The following is a 23,624-nucleotide window of genomic DNA, read 5'->3' on the forward strand; positions in this document are numbered from 1 at the left end:
CACAGTATCTGAGGTAGGAGCTGTAAAGGCACAGCCCTATTCTGGAAAAGGGGGCGGGGAGCAGCAGCTCATTTGCATTTAAAGAGACATGCACTAAAATAGCCTGTTTCTGCTTCCACTCAAAATAGGCTTTTTCAAAATGATATAATAAATGATCTGTGGGGTATTTTGAGCTGAAACTTCACAGACATATTCTGGGGACACCTGAAACTTATATTATATATTGTAAAAAGGGGCATAACAGGTCCAATCTATAAAGACTGTGTCTGTTCCTCGAATAGTGAGATCAAAACATAAATTTAATGCAGGATCTAGAAATATATAGTGATATTTTCAGTGTTACTCAGAAAACAGGATACAGGTTTACTTCATTTGAAATACTTTTGCTTAATGTTACTCTGCCAGATATGCAAAAGAAATCTCTCCTATCTCTTAGTTTTAGCTACTGTGTATAGACCGCCAGGGCCGTGTACAGATTTCCTAAAAGAATTTGCAGAATTCCTTTCAGAACTATTGGTTAATTTTGATAAAGTGCTAATTGTCGGGGATTTTAACATTCACGTTGATAATACAAATGATGCGTTAGGACTTGCGTTTACTGACCTAATAAACTCTTTTGGAGTCAAGCAAAATGTCACTGGGCCCACTCATCGTTTTAATCATACGCTAGATTTAATTATATCGCATGGAATTGATCTTACTGATATAGATATCGTACCTCAAAGTGATGATGTTTCTGACCATTTCCTTGTATCGTGCATGCTGCGTATCACTGATATTAACTGTATGGCTCCGCGTTATCGTCTTGGCAGAACTATTGTTCCAGCCACCAAAGATAGATTTACAAATAACCTGCCTGATTTATCTCAACTGCTCTGTGTACCCCTTAATACACAGGATCTAGACAAAATGACTAGCAATATGGGCACCATCTTCTCTGATACGTTAGAAGCTGGGGCCCAAATCAAATTGAAAAAAGTTAGAGAAAAAATTGAGCGCAAATGGAGAAAAACTAACTTGGAAGTTTTTAGAATTGCATGGAAAAACTGTATGTCCAGATATAGACAGGCTTTAAAAGCTGCTAGGGCTGAGCATTTCCGCGAACTCATAGAAAATAACCAAAACAATCCAAGGTTTTTATTTAGCACAGTGGCTAGATTAACAAATAACCAGACGCCACCTGATCTAAATATTCCTTTACGGTTTAATAGCAATGACTTTATGAATTTCTTCACTTATAAAATAGATAACATCAGAAATGCAATAACCAATGTAGATTATACTGCATCTAATATGTCAACTTCTTTCGTCACACCCAAAGAAAAACTGCAGTACTTTACCGCTATAGGACAGGAAGAGTTAAATAAACTCATCACTGTGTCTAAACCAACAACATGCCTATTAGATCCCGTACCCACTAAATTACTAAAAGAATTGTTACCTGTGGCAGAAGAACCGCTTCTCAATATTATCAACTCATCGTTATCTTTAGGTCACGTCCCTAAACCATTCAAGCTGGCGGTTATTAAGCCTCTTATTAAGAAACCACAACTAGACCCTAGTGAACTGGCAAATTATAGACCCATTTCTAATCTTCCATTTATGTCTAAAATTTTAGAGAAAGTTATATCTGTTCAACTGTGCTCATTCTTGCAAAAAAATTATATCTATGAAGAATTTCAGTCAGGCTTCAGGCCCCATCACAGCACAGAAACTGCACTTGTTAAAATCACTAATGACTTGCTTCTTGCGTCAGACCAAGGCTGCATCTCACTGCTAGTTTTACTTGATCTTAGTGCTGCGTTCGACACTATAGATCATGACATACTAATAGATCAACTACAAAATTATGCAGGTATCCAAGGGCAGGCTTTAAAATGGTTTAGATCCTACCTGTCTGATCGCTACCACTTTGTTTATTTAAATGGGGAGTCATCTCAGTTATCACCAGTAAAGTATGGAGTGCCACAATGATCTGTTCTAGGTCCTCTACTATTTTCAATATACATGCTGCCCCTTGGTAATATTATTAGAAAACACGGGATTAGTTTCCATTGTTATGCTGATGATACTCAACTATATATCTCAACAAGACCAGATGAAACTTCTGAATTATCAAAGTTAACAGAGTGCGTTAAAAATGTAAAAGATTGGATGACCAACAATTTTCTGCTATTAAATTCAGACAAGACAGAGATATTACTTATTGGACCTAAAAACAATACACAGAATCTTTTGACTTACAATTTACAACTAGACGGATGTACTGTTACTTCCACCACAGTCAAAAGCCTGGGTGTTATATTAGACAGCAACTTGTCTTTTGAAAATCATATTTCTCATGTTACAAAAACAGCATTCTTCCATCTTAGAAACATTGCCAAGCTGCGAAACATGTTACCTGTTTCTGATGCAGAAAAGCTAGTTCACGCATTCATGACCTCTAGACTGGACTATTGTAATGCACTACTAGGTGGTTGTCCTGCATCTTCAATAAACAAGCTACAGATAGTCCAAAATGCAGCTGCTAGAGTCCTTACCAGGTCAAGAAAATATGATCATATTACCCCAATTTTAAAGTCTCTGCACTGGCTACCTATTAGGTTCCGCATCAGCTACAAAATAGTACTTCTTACCTATAAGGCACTTAACGGTTTAGCTCCTGCGTACCTAACTAGTCTTCTACCACGCTACAATCCATCACGCTCCCTAAGGTCACAAAACTCTGGACTGTTGGTAGTACCTAGGATAGCAAAGTCCACTAAAGGAGGTAGAGCTTTTTCACATTTGGCACCCAAACTCTGGAACAGCCTTCCTGATAACGTTCGGGGTTCAGACACACTCTCTCTGTTTAAATCTAGAATAAAGACACATCTTTTTAGCCAAGCATTCAAATAATGCATCTCATAAACTTTTTGTGCAGCTATATCTGATCAAATGTTCATTATCAATCTTTTAGCTCTGGTTAACAAACCTTCATTTTCTTAGTTTGAACAGCAGCTACGCTAATTATGTTCCTATTTGTTCTCTGTTTTTGTAACTAGGAATTCACAAGCTCCAGTCTGGATCCAGAACACTTAAGAAAAGATGATGCCAACCCCACAGAGGACTTCAGATGATGCCAACCCTGAAAACATACAGCACTACCGTATTCTGCTACTAATTTATAGTGTTCTTTGTCTGTTTGATTACGTCATTAATTGATCTTTACCACACATCTCTACCATATGTACATCAAGCTACTACTACATATATTGTAAAAATGTCAATTTGGTGTAAAGCTGCTTTGCAACGATATGTATCGTGAAAAGCGCTATACAAATAAATTTGAATGAATGAATGAAAAGGTATGTCTATTCAGGACATCTGCTTCGCGGTGAGCTGGTCATCTCACAACACTTTTGCGAGATATTATAACTTGGATATTCCACTGTTTGCGCCGCACGTTCTGTCAGTGCAGGAGGAGAAGGCTGAGCAGCCATTGGACGACTGAGTCGCCAAAGGATACGCCCCCAGCCTGGCACAGGCTTCAGCCCATGGTTTCTACTAGATCGTCTAGGCGAGACGGTTCAGCGTAATATTCTTTTGCATCCGTAAAGTCATTTACTAAATGAAACAAACACACATCCATAAGTGTCCCCGTTAATCTATGCCCGTTTATTCAGACTGGCAATGTTTTTCAGGCACCAACATGTTTGCTGCCTTATTTCCAACCCCTATATCACACCATTTCAATACCGCTTGATTGTGTGCGGGGAGGCGCTGGTGGCGCCGGCGTCTTTTTTTTTTTTTTGGCTCACTGCCAAAACTGCATCTGAGTGTTGCAATCAGGTCTGATACCCGTATGGAGATAAAATAATGACATAAAGATTTGCATGTGAAGAGTACGTGTTGTGCAAGTGTACATAAGACTGTAAGCGTAAATTAAATTTGCATGCGCAAGAGAAGCTTTGTAAAAGGGTAAATCGCGTTTCAAGCGTAAGGAAAAACAGATTTGCAGCATTTTACTGTTACTCGTAAGTGTAAGTCATGTGTTGTGAAACTGCAGCTTTATGCTTTCGCAAAATAAATACGATCTGCATTCTTCCGACTTCCATTTCTCCGCGCTTACACTTTTGGCACGTTCTTTTCGCTAAAATACGGTCAAAAGCACTGCAAGTCTGTGAACAGTGATTTGCACACGAAAACAACAGTTTGCAAAACAGATTGACTGCGTAGGACCAATATGTATGTGAAAAAACAGACTGTTGCAAATGTCTAAATGACTTGTGTATGTAGGACACAAAGTTGCCGAAATAATCCGATACGTACAGCTCCATCTTTCTTTTTTCCGCGCTTACACTTTTGGCACGATTCTCTCACTCACTGAGTTTTGCAAGCGTGAGGGGGAGGGCGGGGCCACCACTTTCTGTAGCCAATCAAATCAGACTCTCGCGGACTCCATTTACTCTTATCTGATTGGTTCAATAAACACATCACACGCCAAAACATTTATCTTCATTTAGTTTTCGCTGTCGCTCGCTTCCAGTGGAATGGTACTTTTAATGTACATGTACATTAAAATAAATAAATAAATAAACAACAACTTAATTAAAACATGATACTTTATAAGTTGTGTACCATTAGACTAGACTATGTGTTCATCCTGAATTGTTAGCTGGTGTTAACATTATTGGATTGGTTTGGCTTTACATTGAAATGCATATATCATATAATATAGCCTAATATATAGCTGATGTTAAACATTACGTGACAATGCTCAACAATAGTATCAGAGTGCTATACTTTTGATAAAACCTTTTTACTATAACAATAAAGCTACATAAATCTGAATTTGACGATTTTCCAGACCATGTCCCCAACAAACATGAGACGTCTACCCGACGTGCAGATCATGTCTATATTACGACAAAGACGTTGAAATGACGTCGTTTGGAGGTCGTTTGCTCAGTGGGTCTCTGTTTATTGTATTTAACACTCAATTGTAAAAACAATTGTAAAATCCCCTTAAATTATAACATGTTAAAGTGAAAAAAATATGTTATATTCACAATATTGAACCAAATTTTAGTTTAAAAATTTGAGTCGTCCCTGATCAGTAGACAGGTGAAATTATGCATGTTATTATAAATGACAAATTATGCTGCTAGTACAGATACTAGGCCATGTTTAACACTAGCACCGCCAGGGGTCGCTGTATACCTAAAAACCTCCAGCGGGTAAATTCTACCCAAGCACGACTACCGTTTGTATAGGCCTAAAGAACATTTTATTTCAGTGTATTATGCCACTGTTTTCATAAAGAAACATCTAAATATGAGATCACAGTCAGATGAGCCGTCAGATGCTGACTAATGGTATTTAGTGCTTCTATGCTCTTCAGCATCCATAAATCACCTTCTTTTACTAATTTTGACTTTATTTTTGAATCTCAACTGCTAATTACAATTAATACATAAGTAGCAAGATAATGACAGCACGAAAATATAGGCACAATATAAATGCCACGTTTTTGATCTTTTTCTTTTCTAAACCATTTTTAGAGGATTGTAAATTACACCATTTTAGTAAAAGTCAGTGACTGGGAGACTTTAATGCTTTATTCAAAGTCTGTTATGTAGGCTACATTTAAAAAAACAGCCACGGGTAAAATATACCCCGTGGCAGTTTTAGTATTAGGTATCATCAAAATTACAATATTACAGTAAACTATCATATATTGCCTGTTGAGGACGATGACGACACAGCTCGAATTTCAGAATGAACACACAGCCTGGTACACAACTTGTATCGTGTTTTTATTTTATTTTATTTTTAATGTATGTCTACATTAAAAGTACCATTCCACTGGAAGCGAGCGACAGCGAAAACTAAATGAAGATAAATGTTTTGGCGTGTGATGCGTTTATTGAACCAATCAGATAAGAGTAAATGGAGTCCGCGAGAGTCTGATTTGATTGGCTACAGAAAGTGGTGGCCCCGCCCTCCCCCTCACGCTTGCAAAACTCAGTGAGTGAGAGAATCGTGCCAAAAGTGTAAGCGCAGAAAGAAGAAAGAAGGAGCTGTACGTATCGGATTATTTCGGCAACTTTGTGTCCTACATACACAACAAGTCATTTAGACATTTGCAACAGTCTGTTTTTTCACATACATATTGGTCCTACGCAGTCAATCTGTTTTGCAAACTGTTGTTTTCGTGTGCAAATCACTGTTCACAGACTTGCAGTGCTTTTGACCGTATTTTAGCGAAAAGAACGTGCCAAAAGTAAGCGCGGAGAAATGGAAGTCGGAAGAATGCAGATCGTATTTATTTTGCGAAAGCATAAAGCTGCAGTTTCACAACACATGACGTACCCACTGAGCAAACGACCTCCAAACGACGTCATTTCAACGTCTTTGTCGTAATATAGACATGATCTGCACGTCGGGTAGACGTCTCATGTTTGTTGGGTACACTTACGAGTAACAGTAAAATGCTGCAAATCTTTTTTTTCTTACGCTTGAAACGCGATTTACCCTTTTACAAAGCTTCTCTTGCGCATGCAAATTTAATTTACGCTTACAGTCTTATGTACACTTGCACAACACGTACTCTTCACATGCAAATCTTTATGGCATTATTTTATCTCCATATACCCGACCTTGAAAGGGAGGGGCGAGCGCGTTAAGTTGTCTGCTACCAAAGAGTATAGAAGTACCAAGAGGCGAAACTCTGTACTGATATGGGCAACAGTCTATAGATGGCGCTGCGGAGGCGTTGCCGCCATTTTGGACTGACACCTGCAAAAAGTGTGCAGAAGATGCGAGCGAGCAAGTGGCTGAAACGTAAGCAGTGTGCTGCAATAAACTGCAGCAATTATCAATCCACCAGGCATGATTTTGCGTTTCACCGGTTTCCAAGTGATCCACAAAGGTAATAATAATAAGGGGAAATATTTTGACTATGAATCGATTTTACAGTACATATTAAATTGTTAGCAGGACTGCTTGACATTAACATCCGCCAACTCGCCAAATGCAGGTTGATTTCAGCTGTAGCGGGTAACACAATTGCCGGTGGTGGTTTTGATCTCTGTTGCTTATTTGATTTTGATCTATTACTATTTTCAGTTCAGTGTTCACTTAATACATGACAAATTACAGAGACCTCACAATAGTTGGAGTCCGTGAGACAGTGGTTGCTAGGTGTTCATATTTTGTGATAAATTTGAACAGTTTTTTATGAATGTGTACCATTTTTTTATAAATGTATTTTTTAATAAAAAAAAAAATTACATTGTGAATAAATAAATTTGAGTGTGTCTGACTCTATCACTACCAAACATCGAATCTGGTTATTTCACTACATTAAGTTTTTAACTTAACAAGGAAAAAAATACAATAGAACATAGATATGGGTAAGTAAAGGGTTTGCAGTAATTGTATCGGTTTACTTGGTAAACAGTAAGCAGTATGAAACAGTCTAGTCAATTGGTGAAGGGGACCTGTCTATAATATTTAATTTAGATATAAAAACATATATATACAAACTTTACATAAGTCATTGTAAGTTGGTCAAGCGCGACTGGCTCGTATTATTCTATGGCGTTTTGTGTAGGTGTCAGTCCAAAATGGCGGCAGCACAGTTATGTCATGGGCGGAACTGTTGCTATGGAGCGTTCTATTGAGTTTCGCCTCTTGGTACTTCTATACTCTTTGCTGCTACTGCCTCAGCGCTTAGCCCTCGGTGTCGGCTATGTGTGAGTTGGTCGGTTCTGTCTTCACACAGCGGGGTTTTATACGTTCCCCACACGTAATGTCGAGAAACCGACTCGATAAGGGAACGTCTCTGGTTACTTGTGTAACCTTGGTTCCCTGAGAGGAGGGAACGAGACATTACCTAGATTGCCGTGTGAAAAACCTCCTTATAGCCTCAGTAGCTCTCGTTCAGTCGAAAGATTCTGAGGTATTTTGGCGCCCAACATCGCGTATATAGTGGCTGAGCCAGCCAATTAGGCGAATGCCCGGATGCCATTGGCTATTGCAAAGCAATAGAGTGGTTCAATCAGGCTTCAGCATTTCGAGGAAAAGGGTTTTCCATATACATAATGTCTCGTTCCCTCCTCTCAGGGAACCAAGGTTACACAAGTAACCAGAGACGGTTTTCAACATTAATCAAAATGGTGGACAGGATGTTTGGCCAGTTTTGGCATAATGGGTATCAAAGTGGGAAGAAAAAGAACACTAACGGATACAGTAGGTGCCATCGCACTTTCAGTGGCTAATGAGCCATTCTCTCAAGAAGATAAAACAGTGGAAAAAAATGGGTACATTAAAAATTTTCAATATCTTTTTTTTTTAAATGTCACATTGTCAGTGAAACAACCTAGTTTCTGTAGTTTATTTTTGTGGTGTAAGTTAAAAGTGAAATTAATATGTGGTATTTTTGTAATGTCATTTATTTGTAAATGAGTCTGAGTACTTTCTATACATTTTATATTTGTATTTGTTATGCATGTTCATGTGTAAATAAAAGAGAAGTAATTGTTATGTATGTTGTTATTTTTTTTAATGAAGTTATAATTTTATATATATATATATATATATATATATATATATAGCTTATAACTTTTTTTAATACATTTTATTTTTTTGTGCTGAAAAATATTTTTTTACACGTTAAAGGGGTCATTGGATGCAAAGTTCACTTTTACATGTTTGAACATTAATGTGTGTTGGCAGTGCATGTACAAATCTACCCTATAATGATAAAAATCCATGCAGTGGTTTTTAATTAATCTGTAAAAGTAATATTCCCTTTTTCAAATCGATCCGTTCTCAGATGCCTGTTGTTGTGGCATCACACAGACAGAGGCCACTCCCACGATAGTTGATTGACATGAGCTCTTACCTCAGATCAGCTGTAACAGTCCGACCTCCATTGTTTCGATGCCGGAGCAGGAATGTAAGTTAGACAAGAATATCTCAGATTGAGCCATTGAGGTGTTGTGTTGCTGGATGTAATAATGAACATAGTGGTCATCATTACCATTGAGAATTTTTAACCAAAGTATATTATAGACATTTTATTAAGAGCCTAAAGAATCATATCAACTTGTGGAAAATGGGCACCCGAGAACCCCTTTAAAACGAATCGTTCTATACATTACTCAAAGTGCTTTTTACAACTATTTACAACATATGTTTAACATCAGAAAAACAACATCAATTTTAAGCCCAGCCCTGCAAACACACAGTCAACTGCCTCCATGTTTTCTGGGGTCTTCAGGAGGTGAATCACTCGGTAGCGAATAGCCAAAACCTCCTCAGCGACTCAGAGGACAATGCGGTGACAGTAAAATGAGGCATGTCAAACACTCTGGAAAGCAGAAAAAAACAGCAGGGTCTCGATTGTGGCACCTCATCAATGTTGCAGTTCACTTCTCAGAAGGTCCAGCAGATCTGTCAGGGCCTTCCTGCTCATCAGAAAAAAACATTAAAAAAACCTATCCAGCCATGATCTCAAACATGAATGCCACACGAGTTCAGGCTCACATCATACCATCAAACACTACATGCAGTTCAGAAAGGTCAGCAAAGAGCTGGAAGTTAGAGTCATCAAATGGTTTGACAACTTGTGGACCAACAAGAAAGCAATTGATGAGCACAATGTCCTAAAGAATCTGCCCAACAAACTGCGGGCTGAGATTGCTATTAATGTGCATCTGGATACACTGAAGAAGGTCCGTATCTTCCAGGACTGTGAAGCTGGACTTTTGACTAAACTGGTGCTCAAGCTGCGGCCACAGGTCTTCATTCCCGGAGACTACATCTGCCGAAAGGGAGACATAGGAAAAGACATGTACATCATCAAGAGGATGGTCTTGCTGTTTTGGCCGATGATGGGGTGACTCAGTATACACACTTGATGGCCGGCAGCTGCTTTGGTGAGATTATCATCCTCATCAAAGACAGAACCTTATACAGTAGCCTTGATGACCATTCAATAGCAATCATATGTAAACCATTTACAACAATGACAGGACAAGACAAAACCTACAAAATTGTTCACATGCATGTGGAATTGTGGACAGTAAATGTCATGGAACTGAGCTCAACTGATTGTCTTATAAAACATACAATAACAAGGTTTTGCCCACTTAAAGATGTACTTTTTGTGTGATGCTTTGCTAATTAGAAAAGGATGCACACATAAAAAAATGAACACTATTTGAGATATGCCATTAATTTGTGTAAACACAGATAAGATGAGAGTCCACACATATCAGTCTTCAAGAAACAAACAAACAAACAAAAACTTCTAGACTTCTACAAATGTTTTATTCTACATTATTGTAGAGGTACCAATCATTCTTTATTAGTACTGCCATGTTAAGATCACCTGACCAGTCCTGTCATTCAGTTTACTTATGTTAATGTTAATTAGAGATGGGCAGTACAGTTTAGTTGCTATCACAAATCTTTCAATGTAAGATGGATGGCTAAATCTCTACACCACATAAAAAATCATATTGATCTGATTTTTGAATATCATTTTGGGCTCTAAATTTGATGATAAAAGCACTGTGTACATATTGTTCTTACAAAAACAAACACATAATGCCAAGTGTAGTCTGATTCACAAATTAATGATTTGAGCAGCTTCTTTTAAAGGTGACAAATCTGACTTTTTCCATGTTTAAGTGCTACAATCGGGTCCCCAGTTCATCTACTAACACAGAAAATGTGAAAAAGGACAACCCAGTAACTTTGTTTTGGTAAGCCTTTTTCTGCAAGCAAAAAAATAAATAAATAAAAATAATTAGACTTTGCTCCCCCTGGTGACGTGGTAAAAGGATCTTATTATAATATTAGAGCCCTTAAACTGCACGTTTCCACCTACTTCACCATCATTTTGTTTTTGGAAGTGACAATGGTGTACTATGGAAAGCCGTTTTAACATTTAATCTAAAAGCGGTACTATTTAATCTAAAAGCTATCTATTTTCATGCTACTAGTACTTATTTTTTAGTTACTAGTATCTTTTCCATTAAGTACTAGTACTTATTCTTTAGCTATTAGTGCTTGTTGTTTAGCTACTAGTACCTTTTTAAAAGATACTAGTACTTATTCATTAGATACTAGTTCTTATTTATTAGATACCAGTACTCATTCATTAGATACTAGTACCTATTAAATAGACACTAGTACTTATTTATTAGACACTAGTAGTTATTTATTAGATACTAGTACTTATTCATTAGATACGAGTATCTATTTAATAGATACTGGTACTTATTCGTTAGATACTAGTATCTATTAAATAGATACTAGTACTTATTTATTAGATACGAGTACTTATTTCAATAGTGACTAGTAACTATTCTGTTGTTACTAGTAAAACATTTTAAATTTTACCATTGATTTCTATGTGATCTGTCATTGAGATATCAACTTTTCAGTTTTGACTAGTATGTATTCCATTTGTGACTAGTACATAATTTTTATGTACTAGTAGTTAAACATTAGGTACTAGTACTTATTTTTTAGATACTAGTACCTAGATACTATAGTACTTAATCATTACATACTAGTATTTATTTATTAGATACTCTAACCTATTAAATAGATACTAGTTCTTAATTATTACGTACTAGTATTTATTCATTATATACTAGTTCTTCTTTATTTGATACTAGTACTTATTTAATAGGTACTAGTACCTTGTAATTGTTACATACTAATACTTACTGATTAGCGACAAGTATTTATTCAAAAGATACTAGTACAGATTTATTAGATACTAGTACTTATTTGAAATGTTACTAGTAAGATTTTTTATTTTACTAGTAAAATGTTTAATTGAACTCTACTGTGGCCATTCAGACTAGTCATAACTTAAGACGAGTAAAAAAGCAGCTCTAGTAAGATAAAAATTGTTTCTAGCAATAATTATGAAAGATACTAGTGTTTAATAAATAAGTACTACCTAATGAATAACTACTAGTATCTATTAAATAGTTACTAATATCTAATGAATTAGTACCAGTATCTATTAAATAAGTACTAGTATCTAATGAATGCTTACTACACTGTAAAATCCAATAGTTTACCTTACTTAGATATAATTAGTTATCTTTACTTAGATGCTATACTTACTAGGTTTTAGCAAGTTACATCTACTTTCAAGGCAAGTAAAACAATTTACTTACTACTTTGAGTGACGCTTACTTAAAATATTCAAGTAGCCACAAAGGAACCAATGACATTAATAAACCAGTGAGAGGCAGCAGTGCACTAATATGTTGCTAATTTGCAAAATAAAAACAGAAGAAGAAGAAAAGAAAAGTTTTTGAGGTGGGGCAATTTTTAATCTGCAATTATTTTTCACTAGTTATATTCACTCATTTCCCAAAGTCATCTTGAATGTTGTTTCAATACAACTGAAATATTTGGTAGAACATCATATAAGCTGACTTGATAAATTGATGTTGATTTTCATAAATTGTGGGGGGGGGGGGTCTGTTTTTTACTTACCATTATAGTGATTAATGTTCCCTTTGGTTGGGCATTTGGAACTTTGTTTATCTTGTTATATTTTTTTTTTTTCTTGATGCAGCAATGCAACATGAAATCATAATTTTTGATTTCAAGGGGAAAAAAAATAATAAGTGAATCACTTTTAGAAGGTAATCCACTCATTTTTCTTAATCAGTAACTTAATTAATTAGCTAATATTCTTTAATATATTTATAAATGATCTTCAACAATTTTAATGTTCATCATAAACACCTTGAGAAACTTAATTAGAGTAAGACAATCCTTTGATATTTGTGGTAATGTGCTCTAGTCAAAGTGAGACTTTAACATTCAGCAAGTGAATCACAACAATGGTAACGATTCAATTTTATTTATTTTTATTAATTGTGACAATAACTATTTTATTCTTTTCTTTTCTTTTTTTGTTGTGCTACTACTGACACAAAACAGTAAATAAAATTAGCAAATAAAAACAACAACAGTAAAACAAAGCAATTGCATAATTTATTCATGCCGCAATGCACTCTGGGAGTCAGTGAGTAGCTATACTAAGTCTAAAGTAAGTCTAAAGTAAAGGATCAAGTACCCCCTACAGTTCTTTTTTAGTTACTAGAACTCTTGTGTAAGTAAACTATACTAAGCATTTGTCAGTACAATATACTATTCCTATTTCACTTTACTTAGTTTTTTTAAGGCAATCGGTTTGCATGCTTTTTTTTAAGTAAGCCCAACTAATTCGATTTTACAGTGTAGTAATATTTAAATAGATACTAGTCACTATTGCAATAATTACTAGTCAGAAATGAAAGAATGATATCAAAAACAGATTAACTACCCTTCCCTGTTCATTTGGAGATATCTTTAACCTCATAAAGTACTAGTAAGAATGTATTTGGAGATATCTTCTTTTAAAAAGATCATTACATAAACATGAGTACCTCTCCACCGTCCAATCAGAGTCCACATGGTAATACAATACATTAATATGCTGAATTAATTTGATTGGTAAGTAGGGCTGCTGTATGTTAGCCTACCTTGGTAATTGTTTACCATGAAAACAAGAAAAGATTACAAACATGTTGTCCAATGATATGTTATAATGATATGTTTAGTGCAAATACACGTCACAACATCAGCCGAGACTTTGAAATAACCTATTTTTTGTGATCTGACATGGTTTTATTGAATGAGGCAGAAATCATGCCACTTTAGATTATTCTAAACATTGATAAAGGCTATGTCGGTTAGCATTGCATTTTAAATTTACTTTATTCTTATAAAAATACCCGAGATGGCTTGAAGAACACAGAAAGCCATATATTGTTGCAGTAATTGTTTATTGTATTCATGGTTTATAAGTAAAACCTCTATATGCATGTTATTCAGCTGCTAGGCTACATCTACAGCAAAAGCTGAATGAATGCCTTTGTCCATTTAAGGGATTTCCTGGAACGTCATCAGTGAGTCTCATTTGTGGAGGGCAAAATTTACTTTTGTTCCAGAGCTATAGAGAAAATCATAAGTCATAACCAGTTCTATAAATGACTAACAAAATAGTGTGAGGTTCCTCCATTGACTTTGTTTTCAGAGTTCAGTGCTGTGACTGGTGTGATTTCTCATTTCACTGTCTACTGTCAGGCACATTAATAGTGGAAAAAAAAAAAAAATAAAAAAAATAGATAATAAAGCAACTCTACAGATGTTCCTTTGGTAACTTTTTTCTCATAGCTAATTATTTAATATAAGTTTCCTTTTATTTCTATAAAAATAAATTTACACAAGATTGTGGCCAAGACGTATAAAGTAAAAAAAAAAAAAAAATACGTGAAAATTCCTAGCAGTCATTATTTTTTATTTATTTATTTATTTTACATTTTCATAGCTCCAGTGTAAATGTCAGACTTTTCTCTAAAATCCAATAGTTTACCTTACTTAGATAAAATTAGTTATCTTTACTTAGTTGCTATACTTACTAGGTTTTAATAAGTTACAGCTACTTTCAAGCGAGTAAAACAATTTACTTACTACTTTGAGTGATGCTTACTTAAAATATTCAAGTAGCCACAAAGGAACCAATGACATTAATAAACCAGTGAGAGGCAGCAGTGCACTAATATGTTGCTAATTTGCTAAATAACAACAGAAGAAGAAGAAAAGCAATTTTTTTTGAGGTGGCAATTTTTAATCTGCAATTATTTTTCACTAGTTACATTCACTCATTTCCCAAAGTCATCTTGAATGTTGTTTCAATACAACTATATATTTTAGAGAACATCACATAAGCTTCATAAAATGATGTTGATTTTCATCAAATGTTGTTTGTGTGTCTTTTTTTATTTATTTATTTATTTATTTTATTATTATTATTATTATTATTATTTTACTTACCATTATAGGGATTAATGTTCCATTTGGTTGGGCACTGTCACGATCAGACGAGGCAAAACAAAACAACGATGTAGAAAAACGAACAGTTTAATAATAATCCAGAGGGAAACAACGGGAAACACAGGAGTACGGGATAGCAACATCAACGTCCGACAAAGCAAGAGGGAAAACACACGCTATATATACACAGACTGATTACAAACACAGGTGCAGACAATGAGAGAGAAACCAAAACACACAGAGCTGCAGGGGAGATGATGGGAGAAACCAACTAGAAAGTCCAGGGGTGTAACAAGCACTTTGAACTTTGTATTTCTTATTATAATTTTCTTCCTATTGATACAGCAATGTAACATGAAGTCATATTTTTTGATTTCAAGGGAAGAAAAATAGTAAGCAGGTCACTACTAAAAGGTAACCTTACAATTCTGAAATTTTGATTAGCTAAATCTTTTAATTCTTTAGCTAATGTTTTATAATTTCATTGTTCTAAACAAGCATCTTAAGAAATTTCATTGGGTTGAAACAATTCTTTAATATTTGTGGTGATCTGCTCAAGTCACAGACTTCAACATTCAGCACATGAATCACAACAATGATAACAATTCAATTTTATATATTTTTATTAATTGTGACAATAACTGTTATATTATTTTATTTTCTCTTTTTGTTGTGTTACTACTGACATAAGTCAGTAAATAAAATTAGCAAATAAAAACAACAACAGTAAAACAAAGCAATTGCATAATTTATTCATGCTGCAATGCACTCTGGGAGTCAGTGAGTAGCTATACTAAGTCAATACTATAGCTATACTGTAAGCCTAAAGTAAATGATTAAGTACCCCCTACAGTTCTTTTTTAGTTACTAGAACTCTTGTGTAAGTAAACTATACTAACTAAGCTTTTGTCAGTACAACATACTATTCCTATTTCACTTAGTTTTTTTAAGGCAATCGGTTTGCATGCTTTTTTTTAAGTAAGCCCAACTAATTTGATTTTCCAGTGTACACTGTAAAATGTAATTAGTTGACTTTACTTGTAAAAAGCGTGGAAACTGATTACCTTAAAAAAACTAAGTAAAGTGAAATAGGAATAGTATGTTGTACTGACAAATGCTTACTCAGTATAGTTTACTTACACAAGAGTTGTAGTAACTAACAAAAAACTGTTGAGAGTACTTGATTCTTTACTTTAGGTTTACTCTTGACTTAGTATAGCTACTCACTGACTCCCAGAGTGCATTGCGGCATGAATAAATTATGCAATTGCTTTGCTTTACTGTTGTTGTTTGTATTTGCCAATTTCATTTGCTGTCTTGTGTCAGTAGTAGCACAACAAAAAACAAACAAAAAAAGCTCATAAAATGGTTATTGATAGTTAATAAAAACAAATAAAATTGAGTTGTTACCATTGTCCTGATTCACATGCTGAATGTTGACTAACACACATTACCCCAAATATTAAAAGATTGTATCAATGCAGTTACAAGCTTCTTACAATGTTTATAAAAAAAAAAAAAAAAAACAATAGCATAAATGTAAAAAAAAAAAAATCATTAATCAGCATAAAAAACACTCAACTTCATGATTTAGCTAGAATACAAATCACCTTCTAAAAGCAATCTATTTATTACTGTCCTTTGTTTGAAATCAAACAAACTGTGATTTCATACTGCATTGTTGCAACAATAGAAAGAAAACCATAGTAGTATAAACAAAGTTCCAAGTGCCCAACCAAAAGTAACACTATTTACTATAATGGTGAGTATTAAAAAAAAAAAAAAAAACCTTTTCAGGAAAATCAACATTAATTTATGAAGTCAGCTTATGTGATGTTCTCTCAAATATTTCAGTTGTATTGAAAATTCAACATTCAAGATGACTTTGGGAAATGAGTGAATTCAAATAGTGAAAGAACGATGTGAGTGAAAAGTCTACTAAAAATTGCCCCATCTCAAAAACTTTTTCTCTTCTTCTGTTGTTATGTTGCACATTAGCAACATATTAGTGCACTGCTGCCTCTCACTGGTTTATTAATGTCATTGGTTTCTTTGTGGATACTTGAATATTTTAAGTAAACATCACTCAAAGCAAGTAAGTAAATTGTTTTATTTGCCTTGAAAGTAGCTGTAACTTAATAAAACCTAGTAAGTATAGTAACTAAGTAAAGGTAACTAATTGTAACTAAGTAAGGTAAACTATTGGGTTTTACAGTGTAGTGACGTATGCCTGACGTGTCCAATCATTTAGTCTGTTAAACCCCATCACTCCACAATCCACTGCAATCTCACATTCATTTTTGAGTCTAAATGAGCAAATCTCAAAATACAATTAACAACCTACATGGTATTATGTCATAATTTGTCACTGCAGTTGTACTTTAAATGCACTGAAATGCATAATTTCAGTGAGTATTTAATAGACAAGATGATTAATATAAACACTTTATTTTACTTACATATCTTACATGACTTACATATCTTTGTAAATGTCTATTTAAACATATTTAATTACTGTATGCATTGTATAGTTAGTTATTGGATTTTATTATATTTTTAAATTAATTATACTATACAGTACTATACTACTTTTACTTGTATATAATTAAAGTGTGATTGATAAATTACAGTGTTGCTATTAGACCATCATTTGTAAAACAATAAACACAGTAAATTCTTGTACCTTAAGTAAATTTATCTAAAAGCAGAATGAGATTTAACTGTGATTTTCTGCTGTTACAATCAGTTTAACTCTTAAGATCTTCAGAGGGGAAGTTGTGCAGCGATTATATAAGAATGGAAAGACAGTTTCTGTGAAGGTTGTTGTGAATGTACACAGACAGATGTTAGTTAGAGGATCAGAGAACGACACCTTTCCTCTGTCATAGTCCAGATGAACTCTCACACGCTGCAGCTTCACTTTAACTGTAACGTAAGTCGAGGTTTGCTCTTTGGATTGTGAGAAGTATTCACTGTTTATGTACCGAAAATACCAAACATTAGTGTTAAAGAAAATGTCTCCCTTCCTTTGGTTTGATGCTGTGGTTATTCCAAGACTCCAGTATGGATTGTCTCCAACCTCCACATCCCAGCAGTGTGTTCCTGAGTTAAAGCCCTCAGAACCCAGAACACATGGATAATAGTCAAACCTCTCTGGATTATCAGGAACATCTTGATCTTCATCACTGTACGACACACTGGTCAGATCAGTAGAGAGTGTGAGGCCAGGATGTGCTGTGATTGGATCTAGAGTCACTGGAGCTGCAACGAGAATAAAATTACAGGATTGAAGGATGAAATGTGATGGTATTATAAATGTAAACATACACCATGAGAAATAGACTGTGTTTGTAGACATTAGTTTGCTGTGTGCAGAGATGGGCAGTATTTCAAATACATTTGACATGTATTTGAGTTTTGGAAAAAGTCAAATGTATTTTGTATTTAAATACATTTAATCTTAGTATGTTTGTATTTAGTATTTGTGTATATTTGTTGATACAGGAAATCAGCAGTCTAATAAAGAGGTTGATTGTCAAAAAGTATTTTATGTATTTTGAAAATACAAAAAATATTAAGATTAAATGTATTTAAATACAAAACAGTATTCTGTACACTTGTATTTGAAATACTGCCCATCCCTGGCTGTATCATCTTATGAAATACAGTTCACATTCATCTCAACTTCATAGTGATTATTAAATGTATTTTTTATTAAATGTTAATCTGTCTGTCTTTGTTTATATCTGAACAATTTAATCTTTGTACTGGTGTCAAATCTGCTGGAGACTCACTGTGTTGGACAGTTTCCTGCATCTTCTTCCAGACTCTGAACAGCAGGTTACTCAAGTAATGTGACACATGAATCAAAGCTCCAGAACTCATCTGTGGATCCGGCTGTGAGATCTGGACTCTGAAAGAACATTCAGGAGTCAGAACTGCAGTGGATTTGAGTTCAGATTCACTGAGAGAAGAAACACGAGCAGATCAACTTACCTTCCCATCGTGACGTTAAAATTCTGTAAAATATAGAGTTTGAAAAACATGTTAATATCTCATCAAACACTCATAACTGTTCATTTTCTCTCTACTCAAATTGAGAGTTTGATCATTGGTTGAGTGATTTCAAAGTTGTTTTATGCACAAACGATGAAGCTAAATTCAGCTGTCACCTTGAGAAAGCAGACGTCATTGGCTTTCATCATCTCCTCAGTGTCTTTGATTGTGTGTGAAAGAGCTGAGATGTGTCTGTTCATCTCCTCCAGTTTCTCCTTCATCATCCGGTTCTTCTGCTCCTCTTCCTCTCTCAGTGCAGTGATTGTAGCTTCTTCTTCATCTCTGAGAAACTGATGAAGCTTCTCAAACTCCTCTTTAATCTGACGCTCTGTGTGCTCAGCTTGAGACTGAAATCACATCACATTCACTTCAGTCAGATCTGCATTAACACTCACTCCACTAATGTCCATCATAAACTCTGTGAATGTTTGACTCTTTACTCGATATCCTCACCTTGATGTGCTGAACTGTTTCATCACACTCTGCTTTCATTTTTTTTGCATGTTTGAGCTTGTTTTGTAGGGATGTCAGTGCTGTATTCAGTTCCTCCTAAAGTTAAGATGAAAATCTATGAAATTTACATAGCTAAGAGTTTTAGTATGTTTGGACATTTATATAGTTATTGTTAATTGTATGCTGTATGGTCATTACCAGGAAATAGTCCCTTTTGTGCCTGAAATTTCCAGGACATAATGTATTTTTTTTTAAATTATTTAACTTGTAAAGGATGAACATTAAACTGGTCTATTGTATAAACAGCTATTACTAGTAAAGCACTGTGCTTAGCATATGAAATGAAAGAAATTTGTCTCACCTTATGAGATGAAGCCACTTCACTGATGGGTCTGAATGTGTGATTGACGTGTTTCTCTGAGTCTCTGCACACTAAACACACAGACTGTTTGTCCTTCAGACAGAAGAGTTTGAGTTTCTCACTGTGTAAACTGCAGATCTCCTCAGATCCTGAAGAACGTCTTTCATTTCTCTCCTTTATCTGTAAATCACACAAGTTTTTTAACGCTAGATTACATGGAGGATCTTGTTTTGAGGATCTTCTCCTGCAGACAGGACACTCCTGAGTTTTCTTGGTCTTCCAGAACTGTTGAAGACACTCTTTACAAATACTGTGACTACAGGACAGAAGAACAGGATCCTTGAAGATTTCACAGCACACAGGACAAGAAAGATCTTCCACAGATTTTGAATCCATTTCCTCTTCTTGTAAAAGCTACAACAATCTACAATTTACTTTCACTTTCTGAATTTTGGTTTGAAAAGTAAATAAGTTAAAAAAATCTATTCTGTTTAATACACTTCTCCAAAATCCTCATTTATAGTGTCCTCCACTGATCTCCACAACACTCTTTTTAGCTTTCAGTATGATATGAAAGAGAGAAATTATAAGACTAGTCACTTCCTGGTAAAGGTTAAAGGTTGTGAGAGGGTGGAGTTTCTGATGAGATGAATGTATAGTTTATTTAACCCTTTTGTGCTTTCATCTCACAGACTCAATGAAGTAAAATGAAAAAAAAAAAGAAAGAAAAATAATTAAACTAAAGACATTATATAGAAACTATGTTAGTCATAATAAGAGAATTAAATCGTATATAATACTTTCAATAAAATATTTATTAATTTAGACTGAGACTGTGAATGTGTGTGTGTTTTATTGCTAGTAAAGGGAATATACCCTGTCAGTGTATATACCAACATAATTACACAACAAACACTCTAATTTGTTTTCAGTGGACATGTTACCACATCTTGTGTCAAATTAATTTCTTGAAAAATTAAATTGTACCTTAAAATGATCTTGTTAATTCTGATAGTGGATTTCTATTTCCCATTACATGGGACTGGATAAGGAGAGTAAATGTTAAAAATGTTATTTTATGTTAGTTTTATTATGTATTTATTTTTCCCACCATCAGTAAAAAGACTAAATGTTGTTAAAAGTTCAATAATCTTATGTTTGATATTTAAAAGAGTTTGTTATGCTTTTTTCTTTTCTTTTCTTCTCTTCTTTGCTTTTTCTTTTCTTTTATCATTTTACTGAAGAGTAGACCACATAAAGGGAAACACTACATTGACTATGAGAGCAGTGACTGTGCTAATGTCAGTAACATCTTATGTGTTTTACATGTTAAGCCATTAAATCAAACAATTTATGATTGTATTTATGCCATTTACATATAGAACGTTAAGTAACAAGATCGAAATGAGGAGGGGAAACCTGCGTGACCATAGTAACCCGGGATTATCAGAGATAGATTTATTAATATTTTATTTTGAGTTAAGAAATTATTATATTAATTATTATAGAAATTAATACATTATTAAATTATTATATTAACAACAGGGGATGCTGTCTATGTGAATGCTGTCTGTGCGCGATGCATTCGAAAGAAGTTTATCATTAATAAATATTACCCAAAGTACATCAAATAAAATAGGCCTACAAGATATTTTTATCCAACCTTCTATTAACTGATCGTTTTTTCAGGTCCACTCCACTCCCAGCTCTGGCCATCCAGGTACTGCCGCCACCATATGTCTACTCTCCAATCGTTTTTGGTGGTCTTCATTGCAGGCTGACATGATATCTTACGTCCAGGACTGCCCAACATGTAATGCCTCCAAACCCTCTCACCAATTACCTGCCGGTTTATTATAACCCTTACCCATACCTCAGTGTCCCTGGTTAAATTGTTACGCAACTATGTCTTTAGATTCTACGTCCTCCCTCTCTGACCGGGGACCACAATTCACCTCCCGTGCCTGGACTGCCTTCTGTCAGAAACTCAATATCAATGTTAGCCTCTGGTTATCATCCTCAGTCCAGTGGTCAGGTGGAACATCTAAATCAGGAACTCTTTTCTTTCGTTCACACTGCCATCGCAATCAGTCGGACTGGAGCCGCTACCTATTATTGGCCGAATATGCTCAGAACTCCCTCCACAAGCTGGCCACAGGCCTCACTCCCTTCCAATGTGTGCTGGGTTTCCAACCTCCATTATTCCCATGGTCAGGGGAACCTTCAGAGTTACCCACTGTAAACTCCTGGCTCCAGCGGAGTGAGGAGACCTGGAATGAGGCCCATGTACACCTTCAATGGGCCAATCGCTGAGCAAGGGAACAGGCTGATTGCCATCTGCGCCCCAATCCAAACTATCGTCCGGGTCAGTGGGTCTGGCTTTCTACACGTGATCTCCGTCTTCGCCTCCCTTGCAAAAAGCTCAGTCCCAGGTCCCAAGTTGTTTTAACTTAAAATAATTTGTTACCCTGCTTACTTAAAATTTGTAGTTTACTCAACTAAAATATCTAAGTTGTCACTTAAATAAACAAGTCTAAACTAAAAATTTAAAGTTGACTAAAAAAAAGTCTACGGGGTAACAAATTATTTTAAGTTGAAACAATTTGTTTTGGTTTTTTTACAGTGTATATTTTATTATTTAGTGTGCCTGACTTAGTTTTATAGTAATAACATGGACGATGTAATTGTACAGAAGAGGGCATTCAGTGAACTGTCTGCTAGCTGTATCATCACTAGAGTTAATCCATAGCAGCTGTTTTATGATATTCATCCATTTTAAAGAACCAATAATACTAAATGTTTATTTCTAAAGAAGCAAATAAACTACACTACTGCTTTAGTTTGTTATCAGTTGATTTCAATAAAATTTTAGCACTGAACATGAACCGTTGTTGAACATGAAACATACCACCATTATGTGTAACATAGGAGCCATGACCTCAAACATGAATGCCACACGGGCTGAGTTTCAGGCTTACATCGTACCATCAAACACTACATGCAGTTCAGAAAGGTCAGCAAAGAACTGGAAGTTTGAGTCATCAAATGGTTCGACTACTTGTGGATCAACAAGAAAGCAATTGATGAGCAGGATGTCCTAAAGAATCTGCCCAACAAACTGCGGGCTGAGATTGCTATTAATGTACATCTGGATACACTGAAGAAGGTCCGTATCTTCCAGGACTGTGAAGCTGAGCTTTTAGTTGAACTGGTGCTCAAGCTGCGCCCACACTGTAAAATCCAATAGTTTACCTTACTTAGATATAATTAGTTATCTTTACTTATTTGCAATACTTACTAGGTTTTATTAAGTTACAGCTACTTTCAAGCAAGTAAAACAATTTACTTACTACTTTGAGTGACGCTTACTTAAAATATTCAAGTATCCACAAAGGAACCAATGACATTAATAAACCAGTTAGAGGCAGCAGTGCACTAATATGTTGCTAATTTGCAAAATAACAACAGAAGAAGAAAATATTTTTTTTGAGGTGGCAATTGTTAATCTGCAGTTATTTTTCACTAGTTACCTTCAGTCATTCCCAAAGTCATCTTGAATGTTGTTTCAATCCAACTATATATTTGAGAGAACATCACATAAGATGACTTCATAAATTGACATTGATTTTCATAAAATGTTGTTTGTGTGTCTTATTTTATTTATTTATTTATTTATTTATTTATTTTGTATTATTATTATTATTATTTTTTTTTACTTACCATTATAGTGATTAATGTTCCGTTTGGTTGGGCACTTGGAACTTTGTTTTTCTTATTATAATTTTTTTCATATTGTTGCAGCAATGCAACATTAAGTCATAATTTTTGATTTCAAGGGAAGAAAAGT

General features: G+C 34.8%; 1 protein-coding gene and 1 pseudogene across 1 annotated transcript; one reads left to right on the top strand and one right to left on the bottom strand.

Moving 5' to 3' along the window:
• The first annotated feature begins 9,495 nt into the window (after positions 1 to 9,495).
• On the top strand, positions 9,496 to 10,715 carry LOC127157915 (cyclic nucleotide-gated olfactory channel-like; annotated as a pseudogene).
• Positions 10,716 to 17,484: 6,769 nt separating this feature from the next.
• On the bottom strand, positions 17,485 to 20,372 carry LOC127157916 (zinc-binding protein A33). Its single transcript, XM_051101094.1, has 6 exons — positions 19,778 to 20,372; positions 19,417 to 19,512; positions 19,080 to 19,310; positions 18,904 to 18,926; positions 18,702 to 18,820; positions 17,485 to 18,168 (listed from the first exon to the last, which is right to left on the bottom strand). Exons 1-6 carry the CDS (start codon positions 20,171 to 20,173, stop codon positions 17,624 to 17,626), a joined length of 1,410 nt encoding a protein of 469 aa, XP_050957051.1. The 5' UTR covers positions 20,174 to 20,372; the 3' UTR covers positions 17,485 to 17,623.
• Positions 20,373 to 23,624: the final 3,252 nt, after the last annotated feature.

This window comes from Labeo rohita, unplaced genomic scaffold (genome assembly GCF_022985175.1).
Source record: "Labeo rohita strain BAU-BD-2019 unplaced genomic scaffold, IGBB_LRoh.1.0 scaffold_1252, whole genome shotgun sequence".
Classification (NCBI taxonomy): domain Eukaryota; kingdom Metazoa; phylum Chordata; class Actinopteri; order Cypriniformes; family Cyprinidae; genus Labeo; species Labeo rohita.

Coding starts and splice junctions, on each gene's coding strand:
- LOC127157916 (XM_051101094.1), bottom strand. CDS start 20,173: ATGGATTCAAAATCTGTGGAAGATCTTTCTTGTCCTGTGTGCTGTGAA. Junction 19,311..19,416: donor AAACAGTTCAGCACATCAAG/GTGAGGATATCG, acceptor ATGTGATTTCAG/TCTCAAGCTGAGCACACAGA. Junction 18,821..18,903: donor TTTAACGTCACGATGGGAAG/GTAAGTTGATCT, acceptor ATGTTCTTTCAG/AGTCCAGATCTCACAGCCGG.